The following is a 19,691-nucleotide window of genomic DNA, read 5'->3' on the forward strand; positions in this document are numbered from 1 at the left end:
CTCTGTATAAGCATTAGCAACAAAATAGATACCTCAAGGGCTTATATTTTCTTCGTTTGGTTGCAAGTACGTGTTTTCTTAAAACTTAATTAGATTTTTAAATGATAAGAGTATTACCTGCATATAATCTTAAAAAATCTTAAGTGGTGGAAAAGAATAAACAATTGAAATTAAAAATACTCCTTCCCCCTTCTACCTGCCTTACCCTCTTTTTCTCCCCATTCCCAGCCTTACAGCTAATCAGTTTCCTGTATTGTTCCAGAAATAAATCTCTCTCTCTCTCTCTCTCTCTCACACACACACACACACACACACACGCACAATCATAACCCAGCCACGCGCCGCTCTTAGCTTCATCTCCTATGACCCATACTGGGCTCTGGCGACAATGGCCAGACAGCTAAATTGCATTTCTTTAATTACGAGTGAGGCTGAGGATTATTTTTGTATGGTTACTGGTCATTTATGTTTCCTCTTCTGTAAACTGTATGTTCCTGTCTTGTGCATGTTTCTACTGTTGTCTTTTTAATCCAGATTTTTAAAGAACTCTTTCTATATTTCCTCCTCTTTGACATTTATGTTTTGACTTTATGATATATTATCACAGAGTAGTTTTTCATTTTTCCTCTGTCAAATTTATCACTTTCTTCCTTTCTCTTTTTTTTTCTCTTCTGTCTCCTAATGTATACTCATCTGTATATATGCAGAGAAAAATTGTTAAGCAAGTGTCAACACTGCCTATTTCTGGGCAAGGAGGTCTGAGGTGACTGGTGGCATATATTTGACCTTTCCTATATAGCTTGATTTTTAAAAAACAAAGAACATGCATCATTTTTAGAAAAAGTAGTTATTACTTAAAAAAAAAAAACCAGTAATCTTCCCCTTTGTGGCACTTGGATTGATGTCGTTCTTAGAAAATTTTTACAGTGAAACAATATGAAACAATAAGTGAAATAGTATGAAAATGGACTGATATAGTAAATTGGTACCAGCAGAATGGGGCATTGCTATAAGATACCAGAGAATGTGGAAGCGACTTTGGAACTGGGTAATGGGCAGAGGCTGGAAAAGTTTGGAGAACTCAGAAGACAGGAAGATGCAGGAAAGCTTGGAACTTCCAAAAGACTTGTGGAATGGCTTTGGCCAAAATGCTGACAGTGATAAGGAAATGAAGTCCAGGCTGAGGTGGTCTCAGATGGAGATGAGGAACTTGCTGGGAACTGGAGTAAAGGTCATTCTTGCTATGCTTTAGCAAAGAGACTGGTGGCTTTTTGGCCCTGCCCTAGATCTGTGGAACTCTGAACTTGAGAGAGAAGATTTAGGGCATCTGGTGGAAGAAATTTCTTTCTTTTTTTCTTTTCTTTTTTTTGAGACAGAGTCTCGCTCTGTCACCCAGGTTGGAGTGCAGTGGTGCGATCTCGGCTCACTGCAACCTCCGCCTCCTGGGTTCAAGCGATTCTCCTGCCTCAGCCTCCCGAGTAGCTGGGACTACAGGCACGTGCCACCACGCCCGGGTAGTTTTTTGTATTTTTTTTTTAATTTTTATTTTTTTCAGTAGACAAGGGGTTTCACTGTGTTAGCCAGGATGGTCTCAATCTCCTGACCTTGAGATCCACCTGCCTCGGCCTCCCAAAGTGCTGGGATTACAGGCGTGAGCCATCGATTCTGGCCGATGGAAGAAATTTCTAAGCAGCAAAGCATTCAAGAAGTGACAGAGCATAAAAGTTTGGAAAATTTGCAGCCTGACAATGCAGTAGAAAAGAAAAACCCATTTTCTGGGGAGAAATTCAAGTTGTCTGCAGAAATTTGCATAAGTAACAAGGAGCTGAATGTTAATCACCAAGACAATCGGGAAATGTCTCCGGGGCATGCCAGAGACCTTCACAGCAGCCCCCCCCATCACAGGCCCTGAGACCTAGGAGGAAAAATGATTTTGTGGGCCCAGGACCCACCTGCTGTGTGCAGCCTAGGGACTTGGTGCCTTGCTTTTTGCTCCAGCCATGGCTAGAAGGGGCCAAGGTACAGCTTGGGTGTGGCTTAAGAGGGTGCAAGCCCCAAGCCTTGGTAGCTTCCATGAGGTGTTAAGCTTGCGGGTACACAGAAGTCAAGAACTGAGGTTTGGGAACCTCTGGCTGGATTTCAGAAGATGTATGGAAATGCCTGGGTGTCCAGGCAGAAGTGTGCTGCAGGGACAAAGCATTCACAGAGAACCTCTGCTAGGGCAGTGTGGAAAGGAAATGTGGGGTGGAAGCCCCTACACAGAGTCTCCACTGGGGCACTGCCTAGTGGAGCTGTGAGAAGAGGGCCACGGTCCTCCAGACCTCAGTATTGTAGGTCCACTGACAGCTTGCACCGTGCTCTGGAAAAGCCACAGACACTCGATGCCAGCCCATGGAAGCAGCCAAGAGGGGGGTTGTACCCTGCAAAGCCACAGGGGAGGAGCTGCTGAAGGCCCTGGAGCTCACCTCTTGCATCAACATGACTTGGATGTGAGACATGGAGTCAAAGGAGATCATTTTGGAACTATAAGGTTTAATTACTACCTTATTGGATTTTGGACTTGCATGGGGTCTGTAGCCCCTTGTATTTTGGCCAATTTCTCCCATTTGGAACAGGTGTATTTACCCAATGTCTGTACCCCCACTGTATCTAGGAAGTAACTAACTTGCTTTTGATTTTACAGGCTCATAGATGGAGGGGACTTGCCTTGTCTCAGATGAGACTTTGGACTTGGACTTTTGGGTTAACGTTGGAATGAGTTAAGACTCTGGGGGACTGTTGGAAGGGCATGACTATGTTTCGAAATGTGAGGACGTGAGATATGCGAGAGGCCACAGGCAAAATGATATGGTTTGGCTTCGTGTCCCCACCCAACTCTCATCTTGCACTGTAATCCCACAATCCCCACGTGTCATGGGAGGGACCTGTGGGAGGTAATTAAATCATGGGGGTGGTTTCCCCCATGCTGTTCTCGTGATGTTGAATAGGTTCTCATGAGATCTGACGGTTTTATAAGTGTCTGGCATTTCCCCTGCTGGCTCTCATTCTCTCTCCTGCTGTCGTTTGAACAGGTGCCTTTTGTCATGATTGTAAGTTTCCTGAGGCCTCCCCAGTCATACAAAACTGTGAGTCAATTAAACCTCTTTTCTTCATAAATTACCCAGTCTTGGGTATTTCCTTATAGCAATGTGAGAATGGACTAATACAACTGCACTCTACATCTTTCCTAATTCTAAACAAAAGGCTAGTATTAATATTTTCGGAGGTGTTTAAAATTAAAAATACCATTATTCTGATTTACAATAAATTGATTGCATATGTATAGCAAACGCACAGCAACTACTAAGAGCCAATCAGAAGCGCTGCCATTAGCTGAGAACTCTGCACCTGCCAGGAGCCATGTGGGAGCACTGATCAGCCATCACCCCAGGCCCGACCAGGGCCAGTAAGTTACTCAGGCTGAGATCTAAAGCTAGATTTTCTGGCTCCAAAGCTGTCAGTAGAGCAACTGATGAATTTAATGATTTCATTACACTTTGCAAGTCAAAATACCCTAAATTTGGGAACTCTTGAGTGGCAGAGCTACCCTGGAAACTGAAAAGAGGGATATGCAATTCAAGTGAGAGATGGGAAAAAGCAACCCAAGCTAGCACTGTTATGGGTGTGCTAATTTATACACACCCATAAACATACTCTCACTCACATAAGTAGAACCCTGTGATTTTTCTTTTGGATAGGAAAATAAGGTTTTATTGCCAAAATCTGCCATGAGGAGTTTCAGAAAGAATCACATTTGCATGGTTTTCTTCTGGAACCTTGCGGCAGAGGGAGGGATGAGGTAGATGACGGCTCTTTCATCAGTCCCTGGGACTGCTGCCTTCCTTGGGTTGGCTCTCCAGGACTTGGTTTATTTTTCTTCGTTTTAATGAGTTAATCACTAAAATGCTTTGGAACTTTTCTGTATTTTACAGGAAATAAAAGGTCTTTTCTCTCTGGGTATTTCTGTCACTCCAAAGGAATGAAGGGTGGACAACAACAGGGAAAAATAACAAAACCTCTTTGTGTATACTTAATAAATGGCTTTTATACATGGGTCCCCTTTGAGGGCTGTGGCCTTACAGCACCTTTCTGTATTTTAGGTAAATCTCCTAAAGGAAAGAGAAGGATTGAAAAATGTTTAATAATTACTGTTAAGAAATAAAAGTAGCTTATACTGGCAGAAGGCCTAATAGTTCACAAAGCACTTTCCATTTTGAACCTTTGAGTAGTTCTATGAAGTGGATGGAATATTTTGTAGGTTTTTTTTTAAGGAGCTAAATGACTTGCCTACAATCAAACAGCTGATAAACAGAATAGTCTGAACTCCAACCCAGATTTTTTGACTTCAAATTCAATATTATTCTCATTTCACCAAGGTATTTCTTAAATAATCTGCAATTAGTTTTAAAACGCTCTCTAATCTTTTTTAACCTCAAGAGTAAACAACAGCAAAAGTCGCCTATCAAACTTTATAAGTATAAAAATGAGTGAATTCCACTATAACCTGGATACAGGGAAATCCTTCTAACTTAGGGTCACAGGAAAGGTTGAAAATTTGAACACATTTAGAAAACTTGTGTGGCAAAAAGCAGAAACAGCACTAATAAATGAGTTCAGCAAGGTTGCGGGATACAAGATAAACATAAAAAATCATATATTTCTATACATGAATAATCAGAAAATGAAATTTTAAAAGCTTCCATTTGTAATAGCATGAAAAATAATAAAATACTTAGGAATAAATTTACCCAAAGAAGTACAAAGCTTATACTCTAAAAACTACAAAACATGGTTGAATGACATGAAAGAAGAGCTAAGTAAATAGATATCCCATGCTCAATGATTGAAAGACTTAATATTGTTAAGATGTCAATACTTCCCAAATTGTGATACAGATTCAATGTAATCCCTACCAAAATCCTGGTGTTTTTTTGTTTTGTTTTGTTTTTTGCAGAAATTGACAAGCTGATCCTAAAATTCACGTAAAAATTCAAGGAATCCAGAATAGCCAAAAGAATCTTAAAAAAGAAGAACAAAGTTAGAGATTCACACTGATTTCAAAACTTACAACAAAACAACACTAATTAAGACAATGTGATACTGGCATAAGGATAAACATATAGATCAATGGAACAGAATTGAGAATCTAGAAATAAACCCTTACATTTATGGCCAATTTATTTTGACATGGGTCCCAAAATAATTTGATGATGAAAGGATAGTCCTTTCAATAAATAGTGCTAGGACAATTGGATAGCCATATAGCCCCCTACCCCCCCCAAAAAAGGAAGTTGGACCCCTATACCTCACACTATAAATAGAAATTAACTCAAAATGAATCAAAGACCCATGTGTAAGAGGTAAAAATTATAAAAACTCTTAGAAGAAAACACAGATGTAAGCCTTCATGACCTTGGATTAGGGAATGATTTCTGAGATGTGATGCCAAAAGCACAAGCCAAAACAAACAAACAAACAAACAAACAAAGAACAACAACACAGACAAGTTGGACAATCAAAATGAAAAACTTCTGTGCTTCAAAGGACACTATCAAGAAAGTCAAAAGACAACCTACAGATTGGGAAACACCTCACAGATAAGGCTCTAGTATCTAGTATCCGGAATATGTAAATAACTATTATCAGTCAACAATAAAAAGACAAATAACCCTATTAAAAATGTGCAAAGATTTTCAATAGACATTTCTCCCATGAAGATATACAAATGGCCAATAAGCCTATGAAAAGATGTGCTACGTCATTAGTCATTAGGGAAATTCAAATAAAAAGCCACAATGAGATATCACTTCATACTTACTACAATGACTGAAATTAAAAAAGACAGATAGTAAGAAGTGTTGGTGAGGATGTGGAGGTATTGGAACTTTCCTAAACTGTTGGTGGGAACGTAAAATAGTGAGGCTGCTCTGGAAAATAGCACAGCAGTTCCTTGGAAAGTTAAATACAGAGTCACCATATGATTCAGCAATTCCACTTGTAGCCTCACATCAGAGAGAAATAAAAACATGTCATACAAAAAATTGTCCATGAATGTTCACAGCAGTATTATTCATAATAGCCCAAAACTGGAAGCAACCCAAATGTCCATCTACTGATGAATGGATAAAAAAATGAGGTGAATCTGTATAATAGAATATTATTCCACCATGAAAAGGAATGAAGAACTGATACATGCTAAAACATGGATGAATTTTGAACACATTATGCTAAATGAAAGAAGTCAGACACAAAAGACCACATACTGTGTGATTCTGTTTATATGGAATGTCTAGAATAGAAAAATCCATAGAGATAGAAAGTAAATTGGTGGTTGCCAGGAGATGGGGGAAGAGGGAGGAATGACTGCCAATGGGTATGGAATTTCTTGAAAATACTCTGGAATTAGATAGTGGTAATGGTTACAAAACTCTGTGAACATAATAAAATCACTACATTGTACACTTTAAATGGGTAAAATTTGTGGTATACAAATTTTCTCAAAAAACACTATGAACAAAATTTTAAAAAATAAATTGGGTGAAGATATTTACAACATAGTCATAAATAAAGGGGCAATATGTATAAGATATGAAGGATTTCTAGCAGTTAAGAAAACTGGACCAAAGCTTCTATTTAAAAATGGTGAAATGATAGGAATATTTCACAAAAAAGACAATTGACAAAAAATATATGAGTCACTTAAACATATGAAAAGATGTTCAACTCCTTTTTAAAAAATATAAATGCAAATTAAAACTATCCTGAGACGTCATTTCTCACTCATTAGACTGGAATTAACTCAAAAGCTTGACAATGTACTTTGTTGAAACAGGTTGTGGGGAAAGTGGCACTATCCTACGTTGCTAATGGAAATACAAATGATATAGGCTTAATTAAAAGGCAACTTGGCAATGTAGTAGAAGAATTCCAATAAGACAAACTTACCAATTAAGTTTTGTAGTAAATAAAACTACCAATATATACTCCCTTCAACCTAGTGGTCCCATGCCTAGGAATTTTCTCTGAAGATACAACTCCAACAATACAAAAATAATGTCAAAATATTGAAACCTATTTAAATGTCCCAAAGTGGAAACTATTTGGAAAAAACCCATAGTACATACATAAAATGTATTATTATACATCTCTACAAGTAAGGGAGATTTCTATGAACTGCTATAAAGTTCATAGTATGAAGGTTTCCAGATATACTGTTATGTGAAAAGAGCAAACATACTAATAACAAATAAATAACTTGGTAGGGAAAAGAGGGACATTCCTAACAGCAGAATGCCAACTGATAAGTGTGGATAAAATGGTAGAACGGAAAATAATTATTTTACAACCATCACAGTTATGACTGGTTCAGGAAAGATTCATCAATAGATGTGTTAAACCCAGAGGGAAAATTTATGTGAGAAGCAAGATATTTACATAATCTTAAAATGTGTCTTTAAAGATGCTTATTAGCTGCAAGGGGAAAATAGTTACTATACAGTGAAGAAACTGTACACCACCAAGAATGGGTGATAAAAATTAATATCACCAGAAAAGGACAGATGGATTTCATGTGCCTCTGAATGAAATATCACAAGAAGGTACAATATCCCTATGTAGTATTCTAGCTCGGCATGCATCACTCATGAGGAAACATTAGACAAACCCAAACTAAGGAACAGTTTATAAAACAGCTGACTTATATTCTTCAAAAATTTCAATGTCATAAGAGACAGACTGAGTGAGAAACTATTCTAGATTAAAGGAGAGAAGAGCCATGACAACTAAATGTAATACATGATCCTGGAGTGGATCTTGCATTGGAGGAAAAAGAACTGCCGTAAAGGACCTAATTGGGACAACGGACAAAAAGGAATATGACCAATGTTCAAAATTCCCTGAAAAGCCAGGAGTAGTGGTTCATGCCTGTAATCCCAGCACTTTGGGAGGCTGAAGTGGGTGGATTGCTTGAGCCCAGGAGTTTGAAACCAGCCTGGGTAACATGGTGAAACCCCGTCTCTACAAAAAAAATATATAAAAATGAGCTGGGTGTGGCAGTGCACGCCTATAGTCTCAGTTACTTAAAGGGCTGAAGTGGGAGGATTGCTTGACCTGGGAGGGCGAGGCTGCAGGGAGCTGTGTTTGCGCCACTACACTCCAGCCTGGATGACAAAGCAAGACCTGTCTAAAAAAAGAAAGAAAGAAAGAAAGAAAATTCCTGGCTTTGATAGCTGTATTGTGGTTACATAAGAAAATATCCTTGTTCCTTTTTTTTTTTTTTTTTTAGATGGAGTCTTGCTCTGTCGCCCAGGCTGGAGTGCAGTGGTGTGACCTTGGCTCACTGCAACCTCCACCTCCTGGGTTCAAGTGATTCTCCTGCCTCAGCCTCCCAAGTAGCTGGAATTATAGGCGTGCACCACCACGCCTGGCTAATTTCCTTGTTCTTATAAAACATACACTGAAGTATTCAGGGATAAAAAGACATGATATATTGAACATATCTTCAAATGATTAAAAAATATAAACAATCATCTCTGAGTATATGTGTCTGTATATATATGTGTGTATGTTTGTATGTATGTCTATATAGATAAACAGAGAAAATAAATGTGGCAAAATACGTTACAATGGTGGTGAATCAGCGTGCCACAAATGAAAGGCACTACATAACTCACTTCCCATTCCCAAAGTGCTAAGGACTCCTGAGAGTGACAAGACCTACATGCCGCATGCATATTTGAATTCCTTTGCTGATTCCTACTTTTAGACATTTATATTTCTTTTTCTTTTTATTTTTTTGAGACAGGGTGAAGTGCAGTGGCCTCCAGGTTGGAGTGCAGTGATGCAATCTTGGCTCACTCTAGCCTCGGCCTCCCAGGCACAAGCGATCCTCCCACCTCAGCCACTCGAGTAGCTGGGACTACAGGTGTGCGTCATCACGTGTGGCTAATTTTTGTATTTTTTTTTGTAGAGACAAGGTTTTGCCATGTTGCCCAGGCTGGTCTTGAACTTCTGAGCTCAAACGATCCGCCTGCCTTGGCCTTCCAAAGTGCTGAGATTACAGGCATGAGCTACCGCGCCTAGTCTACATTTCTTTCTCTAAGCTAAACTGTGGCCTGGGGACACTAGTATCTCACAGACTCATTAGATCTACTCTTGATTCATAATCCAAATTGGCATATTTAATGCACTATAAAGCCATAAGTAAATGTGTTTGATTTCAACTTAATACCTTTCAATTTTATTTAACCACAAACACTTTTTTCTAGGAAGACCTATGAACTCTCATGATATGCTAGTAACCTATGGAACACAGTGTGGGGAATGCTTCTCTAAACCAAACTCAGATCTTTGAATGCATACTCTTGGTGTTGGCTCTTGGAGGCCATCTTTCAGTTCAGTGAATTTTGTCAGGAGAAATGGTCCTTTCTGGATGACTATGTGCATATTATCACTTATATGGTTTGGCTCTGTGTCTTTCCCTGCTGTTCTCGTGACAGTGAATAAATCTCACAAGATTTGATGGTATCATAAGGAGGAGTTTCCCTGCCCAATCTCTATTTTTGCCTGCTGCCATCCACATAAGACGTGACTTGCTCCTCCTTGCCTTCCACCACGATTATGAGGCTTCCCCAGCCACGTGGAACTGTCAGTCCAATTAAACCTCTTTCTTTTGTAAATTGCCCAGTCTCGGGTATGTCTTTATCAGCAGCATGAAAACGGACTAATACAGCAAATACAGCAGAGGGGGTGCTGCTGAAAAGATACCCAAAAATGTGGAAGTGACTTTGGAACTGGGTAACAGGCAGAGGTTGGAACAGTTTGGAGGGCTCAGAAGACAGGAAAATGTGGGAAAGTTTGGAACTTCCTAGATACTTGTTGAATGGCTTTGACCAAAAGCCTGATAGCGATATGGACAATATGGTCCAGGCTGAGGTGGAATCAGATGGAGATGAGGAACTTGTTGGGAATTGGAGCAAAGGTGATTCTTGTTATGTTTTAGCAAAGAGACTGGCAGCATTTTGCCCCTGTCCTAGAGATTTGTGGAACTTTGAACTTGAGAGAGATGATTTAGGGTATCTGGTGGAAGAAATTTCTAAGCAGCAAAGCATTCAAGATGTGAATCTTGAATTCACATCTGTTAAAGGCATTCAGTTTCAAAAGGGAAAGACAGCAAAAATGTTTGGAAAATTTGCAGCCTGACAATGCAATAGAAAAGAAAATCCCATTTTCTAAGGAGAAATTCAAGCCAGCTGCAGGTAATGAGGAGTGAATTTTCATCACCAAGACAATGGGGAAAATGTCTCCAGGGCATGTCGGAGACCTTTGCAGCAGTCCCTCCCATCACAGGCCTGGAGGCTTAGGAGGAAAAAGTGGTTTCACGGGCTGGGCCCAGGGTCCCCATGCTGTGTGCAGCCTAGGAACTTGATGCCCTGTGTCCCAGCTGCTCCAGCCTTGGCTGAAAGGGGCCAACACAGAGCTTGGGCTGTGGCTTCAGAGGGTGCAAGCCTGAAGCCTTGGCAGCTTCCACATGGTGTTGAGCCTGTGAATGCACAGAAGTCATGAATTGAGGTTTGGGAACCTCTGCCTAGATTTCAGAAGATGTATGGAAATGCCTGGATGCCCAAGCAGAAGTTTACTGTGGGGGTGGGGTCCTCATGAAGAACTTCTGCTAGGGCAGTACAGAAGGGAAATGTGGGGTGGAAGCCACCACACAGGGTCCCTACTGGGACACTGCCTAGTGGAGCTGTGAGAAGAGGGCCACCGTCCTCCAGACCCCAGAATAGTAGATCCATTGACAGTTTGCACCATGTGCCTGGAAAAGCTGCAGACACTCATCGTCAATGTGTGAAGGCAACTGGGAGGGAGGCTGTACCCTGCAAAGCCACAGGGGCAGAGCTGCCCAAGACTACGGGAACCTACTTCTTGCATCAGCGTGATCTGGATGTGAGACATGGAGTCACAGGAGATCATTCTGGAGCCTTAAGATTTGGATTTCAGACTTGCATAGGGTTTGTAGCCCCTTTATTTTGGCCAATTTCTCCCATGTGGAATGGCTGTACTTACCTAATACCTGTACCCACTTTGTATCTAGAAACCACTTGCTTTTTGACTTTACAGGCTCATAGGCAGATGGGACTTGTCTCTGATAAGACTTTGGACCGTGGACTTCTGAGTTAGTGCTGAAATGAGGTGAGACTTTGGAGGACTGTTGGGAAGGCATGATTGGTTTTGAAATGTGAAGATATTAGATTTTGGAGAGGCCGGGGGCAGAATGACCCCACCTCTGTGACCCCATCCAAATCTCTGTGGTTTGGCTCTGTGACCCCACCCAAATCTCATCTTGTAGTTCCCATAATTCCCACATGTTGTGGGAGGGATCTGATGGGAGATAACTGAATCATGGGGGTAGGTCTTTCCCGTGCTGTTCTTGTGATAGTGAGTAAGTCTCATGAGATCTGACAGGATCATAAGGGGGAGTTTCCCTGACCAATCTGTTTGTCTGCTGCCATCCACATATGACATGACTTGCTCCTCTTTGCCTTCTGCCATGATTGTGAGACTTCCCCAGCCATATGGAACTGTCAGTCCAATTAAACCTCTCTCTTTTGTAAGTTGCCCAGTCTTGGGTATGTCTTTATCAGCAGTGTGACAATGGATTAATACAATCACTGACATCATTCCATGAACTTAAGAAACTGGTAGCTGAGACCCTTTTTTTGAACTTTTGAAAGTTTTAAAGTTTGTGCTGGGCATGGTGACTCACACCTATAATCCCAGAACTTTCGGAGGCTAAGGTGGTCATATCACTTGAGGTCAAGAGTTCAAGACCAGACTGGCTAACATGGTGAAACCCCATCTCTACTCAAAGATACAAAAATTAGTTGGGTGTGGTGGCAGGTGCCTGTAATCCTAGCTACTCGGGAGGCTGACGCAGGAGAATTACTTGAACCTGGGAGGTGGAGGTTGCAGTGAGCTGAGATCATGCCACTGCACTCCAGCCGGGGTGGCAAGAGCAAGACTCTATCTCAAAAAGAAAAAAAAAAAAAGAAAAAAAGAAAGTTTTAAAGTTTGAAACTTTTATTAAAGTTTCGAACTTTAGGAACTGATAGCTGAGACGTTGAGGATAGATCTGGATTTAGTCATGAAAAATTTAGAGAACAACTTTTAGAAATTGGATAGGAAGACTCAATGTTGTCAAGATGTGAATTCTTCCCAACTTGATATCCAGATTCAATGCAATCCTAATAAAAATCCCAGGAAGTTATTTTGTGGATATTGACAAACTGATTCTAAAGTTTGTATGGGGAGGCAAAAGATCCAGAATAGCCAATGAAATATGGAAGGAAAAGAACAAAATTGGAGGACTGATACTACCCAACTTGAAGACTTACAATAAAGCTACAGTAATTAAGACAGTGTGGCAGTGGCAAAAGAAGAGACAAAGAGATCATGGAACAGAATAGAGAGCCCAGAAACAGGCCCACATAAATATAGTCCACTGATCTTTGGCAAAGGAGCAAAGGCAATACAATGAAGAAAAGATAGTTATTTCAACAAACTGTGCTAGAAAAATTGGACATCCACGTGCAGAAAAAAAAAAAAAAAAAAAGAATTCAGACACAGACCTTACACCCTTCACAAAAACTGACTAAAAATGTGTTATTGACCTCAATGTAAAATAAAAACTAGCTGGGCGCAGTGGCTCACACCTATAATCCCAGCACTTTGGGAGGCCGAGGTAGGCGGATCACCTGAGGTCGGGAGGTCAAGACCAGCCTGACCAACATGGAGAAACCCCGTCTCTACTAAAAATACAAAATGAGCCGGGCGTGGTGGCACATGCCTGTAATCCCAGCTACTAGGGAGGCTAAGGCAGAACAATTGCTTGAATCTGGGAAGCGGAGGTTGGTGAGACGAGATTGTACCATTGCACTCTGGCCTGGGCAACAAGAGCAAAACTCCATCTCAAAACAAAAACAGAAACAAAACAAAACAACACTGCAAAACAACTCCTAGAAGATGACATAGGAGAAAATCTAGATGACCTAGGACTTGGTGATGCCTTTTTAGATATATCACCAAAGGCACAATCCATGAGTGACAGAAATGATAAGCTGCATTTCATTAACATTAGAAATTTCTGCTCTGCAAAAGACATTGTCAAGAGAATTCAAAGAAAAGCCGCAGACTGGGAGAAAATCTTACAAAAGACATATTGAATTAAGGACTGTTATCCAAAATATACAAAGAACTCTTAAAAACTCAACAATAAGAAAAATAAATTGATTTTAAAAATGGGCCAGTAACTTTGACACCTCACCAAAGAAGATATACAGATGACAAGCCCATGGAAAGATGCCCCATATCATGTATCACCAGGGAAATACAAATTAAAAGAACCATGAGATACCACTACACACCTATTAGACTGGCCTAAATCCAGAACGCTGAAAACATCAAGTACTGGCTTGGATACTTGATGGATATGAAGGATATGGAGTGTCAGAAACTCTCATTCATTGCTGGTGGGAATGTAAATGGTATAGCCATTTTGGGAGGCAGTTTGGTGGTTTCTTACAAAACTAGTGATTGTCAGAGTTTAGGGGGAAGGACAGATGAATAGGCAGGGCATGGAGGATTTTTAGGGCAATGAAGCCACTCTGTGTGATACTATAATGGTAAATACATGACGCTGTAAGTTTGTGCAAACCCACAGAATGTACAATGGGTGAATGCCAAGAGTGAACCTGAATGTCAACTATGGACTTTAGGTGATAATGATGTGTCAATGTAGGCTCATCAATTATAACAAATAATAATAACTCTGGTGAGGGAGGCTATGCATGGTGGGGGGCAGGGGCTATATCTTTGTACATGCCACTCAATTTGCTGTGAACCTAAAACTGCTAAAAAAAAAAAAAAAAAGAAAAAAAGAAAAGAAAAGCCTATTAAAAACTTTGTTGGGAGGCTGAGGCAGGGGGATCTCTTGAGTTCAGGAGTTCGAGACCAGCCTGGCCAACATGGTGAAACCCCGTCTCTACTAAAAATACAAAATAGCTGGGCATGGTGGAGCATGCCTGTAATCCCAGCTACTCGGGAGGCTGAGGCAGGAGAATCCCTTGAACCCAGGAGGCGAAGGCTGCAGTGAGCCGAGATCGCGCCACTGCACTCCAGCCCGGGCGACAGAGCGAGACTCTGTCTCAAAAAAAAAAAAAAAAAAAAAAAGTTTGAGAGATATGGTTAAGATAAAAAATTAAAGTAAATTTGAGACTCTATTCTGTAAAATGAGAGTAAAATAATGTAAAAAGCTGGCATGGTTTGTACAAAACTGCTTCATTTAAGAACAAAGAAAAAACTGCTGGTGGTGAGGTACATCAAAAACAATTCTGTGGCAGAATGCTAATATGAATCCATATGAACTTCCTCCTACTAGTTTAATTTCTGGACATTTACCCCTGGAAATAATTCAAGAAACTATAAAAGGTTTTTGTATAAGAATATTTACAGTTATTGATACTAACAAAAATTGTAAACCCGCCAGTGTTCCTATGCTAAGTAAATGTTGCCATGAGCCACACAGTGACCTAGGCCAGAAACCTGGTGTAAAGCTGGACTCCTCCTTGAGATGTGCACAACCCCCAGGCCTGTCATGTCTACTCCACACATATCTCTCAGATCTGTCCATGCTTCTCCATTTTCACCAGCAACACCTGAGTATGGGCTGTCTCACCCCCAACCGGAACTGCTGCAGTCATCATCTCTGAGTTATCCCCCTGCTTATCTCACCACCATCCAGTCCATTCTCTGTAACACAGAGTGATCCCTCCAGAATGATAATCTGATGATGCCAATCTCCCTGCCTGAAAACCTTCATCTGCCCTTAGGAGGAAGCTCAAATTCCTTAACATGACTTTCAACACCTACCTAAAGGATACCCATCTACTGCCTTTGCCATTCCCACTGCCCAAGTAGAGGGAGCTTCTTATAGCTTCCTGAATGTGTCAAGCGTCTAACCTTCAGACCTTACCATGTGCTCTGCCCTCTTGTCTAGGCTTGTCTTCCCCCAAAAGCATCTCAGTACTTTTTGTAACTGCCAACTACACTTACTATTTTTGCTCCCTCACATCTCACCTGCTATATAATCTGGTTTCTGTTCTTTTTTTTTGGTTTTGAGATGGAGTCTCGCTCTGTCGGCCAGGCTGGAGTGCAGTGGCGCGATCTTGGCTCACTGCAAGCTCTGCCTCCCAGGCTCACGCCATTCTCCTGCCTCAGCCTCTCGAGTAGCTGGGACTACAGGCGCCCGCCACCATGCCCGGCTAATTTTTTGTATTTTTAGTAGAGATGGGGTTTCACTGTGTTAGCCAGGATGGTCTTGATCTCCTGACCCTGTGATCCACCCGCCTTGGCCTCCCAAAGTGCTGGGATTACAGGTGTGAGCCACCGCGCCCAGCCTGGTTTCTGTTCTTATCATCACCCCAGTATTCACCTCAACAAAGTCATCAATGAAAGAAAAAGAAAAGAAAAATAACATAAAAGGAAAGGAAAGAGAAAATTTAAAACATCCATATTTAGCACTATGTATCAGGCACTATGTATCAGGCACTCTTTACAAACTTATTTATCCTCTCTGGAATTCCATGTCCTCCAAAACAGTGAAAGGTATCAAAAAAGGGAGGGAAGCCAGGCACAGTGGCTCACGTCTGTAATCCCAGCACTTTGGGAGGCCAAGGTGGGCAGATCACTTGAGGTCAGGAGTTCGAGACCAGCCTGGCCAACATGGTAAAACATCGTCTCTACTAAAAATACAAAAATTAGCCAGGCATGGTGGCGGGCACCTGTAATCCCAGCTACTCGGGAGGCTGAGGCAGGAGAATTGCTTGAATCCAGGAGGTGGAGGTTGCAGTGAGCCCAGATCGTGCCACTGCACTCCAGCCTGGGCAACAGAGCAAGACTCCACTCATAAAAAAAAAAGAAAAGAAAAAAGAAAGGGACAGAGGACATCACTTTCATTTTTCCTTTTCCTCTTGTTTTCCTGGCAGTCTTTCTCTGTTTCATTTGCTAGGTAATCCTTCTTTACTTCAGCCATGAATACTGAAATTCCTCAAGAATCTGTCATCAGTTCCTTTCTCCCTCCATCAACTCTCCCTAGGTGATCTCATCCTCTCCCAGGGCAATCACTATGTGTAAGTGGATAACTTTCTGACCTATATTTTGAGCACCAGCCCCGATTATCTAACTGCCTATTGTCATTTCCACTTGTACGCCTCACAGGCATCTCAGACTCATCATCTAAAACACAGCTTGCCACCTCGCCATCACCCAGTCACACACCAGTTCTCTGGTAGAAATGGCACAAACATCTACTCAGCAGTCCAGGCCAGAAACCTGGGAGTCATCTATAACTTTTCCCCTCCTTCTTTCCCCCACATCCAATCAATCTCCATGTCCCATCAATTCTGCCTCCTAAATCTTTCCTACATCCATCTACTTCTCTTCATCCCCACTATCTTCATCCTAGTTCAAGCTGCCATCATTCTCAGCTTTGGCTACCTCAATAGCTTCCTAAGTGGTCTAGTTCTATGGTTGGCACAACCTCCCCAATCCATTCTTTACAAATCAGCCAGAACAATCTTTCTTAAGTACCGGTTTTGAATGTGAGCATGCCATTTATTGGGTGTGTACTCCTGGGCATATCACTCAACCTCTCTAATTCTTGGCTTCCTTATCTATAAATGGGAAATAATAATGCATCACAGGGTGGTAATAATGATTAGAAGAGACAATCCAGATAAAGTGAGAAAAAGGGGCACTCTAACAAACTGTGAGTAGGAGTATAAATTGTCAGACAAATTAAAATAAGAAATATTACTGAAGTACTCTTAGGACCTTGTCACTGTATCTCATTTCAAATAACAAGAATGGATTGGTCTGTATTTCACAACTTTTACAGGAAAAAATTACCAGAAAAACTTCTTAAAAAGTGCCTTTGGCATGATACAATATAAAGACATAAAACTCACTATTACAGTTAATTTTACATGTGAACTTGGCTAGGCTATGGGGCCAGGTTGTTTGGTCAAACGCTAGTCTAGGTGTTGCAGTGAATACACAGTATTTTCTAGATGTGATTAATATTCACAATCAATTGATTTTAAAGGAGATGACCCTGGATAATATTGGTGGCCCTCATCTAATCAGTTGAAGACCTAGAGTGAAAAACTGAGGTTTCTAGAAGAAATTCTGCTTCAAGACTGCAACATAGAAATCCTGCCTGAGTTTCCCCTGTGGATTCCAGACTTACCAGCCCCTAAATTGCATGGGTCAGTTCCTTAAGAGAGGCTGGACCTGGTGGCTCATGCCTGTAATCCCAGCACTTTGGGAGGCTGAGGCAGGAGGATCACTTGAACCCAGGAGTTTGAAGCCAGCCTGGGCAACATGATGAAACCCTGTCTCTCCAAAAAAAAAAAAAAAAAAATCAAAAACAAAAAAACCAACCTCTCTGTGTCTGTGTGTGTCTGTGTGTGTGTGTGTGTGTGTACATATCCTATTGGTTCTGTTTCTCTGGAGAACCCTGATGGACACACTCACTGAGGAATCTTATAAAGTAGACTAGCAGCTAACAGACATAACTCTACGTGGCTTCAGGTGAAGACTTTAGAATGTAGAAAAAAAAGTCCTTATCAGTTTGGTAACATACGCTCTAAATAAATGTTAAAGGTAAAGAAACCACCTTTAGGGCATCTCAGGCTGTTTGTGGTTTGTGCAACTACTAACAGGGGACAAGTACCAGCACTTGCCCACATGGCCATCTGATAAAAACACCTTTGTTGAGCATCTACTCTAGGCCAAGTGTTGTCCTTATCTAGAGCAAATGACAAAGCCAGGCATTTTCAGAGCTGCTGTGCCACTTGTGTCTATGAGAAGCATTGAGCCTAGAACAGCTTTGGTAGCCAGGACCTTGTAGCTTACCTGGAGGAAGTGGTTGATGGATACATCGTGGAGTCCCAGGGCTTGCTCTACACCTGCTAATTCTCTCAATATGGGTACACACTCATGACTTGTTTCACCTTTACTGATCTCAACATATTCCAAAGCTGCTTGATAGTGGGACAAAGCTTCTTTTGATTTCTTCTGACCTTGACACACCCTAAAAAAATCAAAGGAATTATTTTATTTAATAATTAAAATAGAAAATACTGAAAATATAGGTGAGCTGGTAGTTGGGATGTGACTCTTTGATCCCTGGTGTCCAGGTTCGTTTCCTTGCTAACTAAGCATTTCCTCCAAGAGCCAGCAGGGCATGGTGGTTAAGAAGATGGGCTCTGGAATCACCAGGAAGGTTCAAGTCCTGGCTTCACCACTGACTAGATGTACGACCTTCCAGTCACTCAGTTTCCTCATTTGTGAGTTAAGGATAACAGTGCCCACACTTCACTGGGTTATTAATTGAAGATTAATTAATGCAAAAAGATTAAATTAATTGATATTCATAAAAACCTAGAATAACCTCTAATACATAGTAAGTGCTATATGGGTAGGTATTGGTTTAAACACTGTTAAATACTTCACAAAACAATGATAGCAATCATCAAGGAAAGGATGCTGAGATGCTAATAACTGATCTGTTGAGAAATTTTAGAAATTTCCCAGTATTGGGGAGGATGTGAAGCACTCTCATTAACTGTTGAGGAGAACATAGTTTGGGTATAAACTTTTCTATATTAAATCATACACATATGTACACACACACACACACACACACACACACACACACACACACACACACATACAATTTTGCTAATTCCAATTCTAGGAATTCATCTTGAAGTGATACTATGGCAGGGCAAGAAGATATATATAGAACATTTACCTTAGCATTCTCTATAATGGTGGAAAAGTCCAAAGCACTTAAAATGCACCAACAGGAGACTGCAAGCAGGTTACAGTAAGTACATCTATACTGTGGAATGCCATGTAGCCATGAAAATTAGTGCTGATCCGTATTTATTGACACAGTAGTTTACCCATTCTATATACTTCAGTGAAAAGGCAGGCTACAAAATATTCCGTATATCATCTCAGGCATGTGAAAACTTTATATCTAATCTGCATGTACACATATGCACAGAAAGATGGCAAAAGCCATTGCTATGTTAGCAATACTTATCTCTAAGCTGTTAGACTGTAATTTTACATTTCTTGTTTGTGCTTTTCTAAATTTCCCAAACTTTCTTCTATGAAAATGTGTTACTTTTATATCATAAAAATGCTAATTTAGAAATTATAAGTAAAGGTGGCAGTGGGAAAATATTTCTATACCTTCTTAGAATAAGAATCTCTCATATAAAAAATGTATCCTTACATATTTTTCAGCAAACACAGCACATATTTAAAAATAATCTTCTCCAGCATATTTGCTAAGACTATTAGGAACCTTTTCTTTCATGGAAAAATTTTATGTGCAAAATTTATAATCCCTCCTATGTTGCCCTCCACTCCAGAACTTTTAATACCAAAAGGCCTTGTGATTCCCAAACTGCCTAAGAGAAAACTAAAAGACTACAAAAAATAGGTATTATTTTCACCTCAACCACTGGGTATTTTTCACACCTATTTTTGCTCTCCAAAGGAATTAACTGATAGAAGTAAAG

The 19,691-nt window shown here is 40.6% G+C and overlaps 1 protein-coding gene across 38 annotated transcripts in view; it reads right to left on the reverse strand.

Moving 5' to 3' along the window:
* Positions 1 to 19,691, reverse strand: part of TTC23 (tetratricopeptide repeat domain 23) — a 112,167-nt gene that overhangs the window by 46,683 nt on the left and 45,793 nt on the right. For all 38 annotated transcript variants that reach the window (XM_054531938.1, XM_063716745.1, XM_063716746.1 and 35 more), the window contains one exon: positions 18,010 to 18,187. In XM_054531938.1, coding sequence (XP_054387913.1) covers positions 18,010 to 18,187 — 178 coding nt within the window. The remainder of the gene's footprint in view (positions 1 to 18,009; positions 18,188 to 19,691) is intronic.

The sequence above is a fragment of the Pongo abelii genome, chromosome 16 (assembly GCF_028885655.2).
Source record: "Pongo abelii isolate AG06213 chromosome 16, NHGRI_mPonAbe1-v2.0_pri, whole genome shotgun sequence".
Taxonomy (NCBI): domain Eukaryota; kingdom Metazoa; phylum Chordata; class Mammalia; order Primates; family Hominidae; genus Pongo; species Pongo abelii.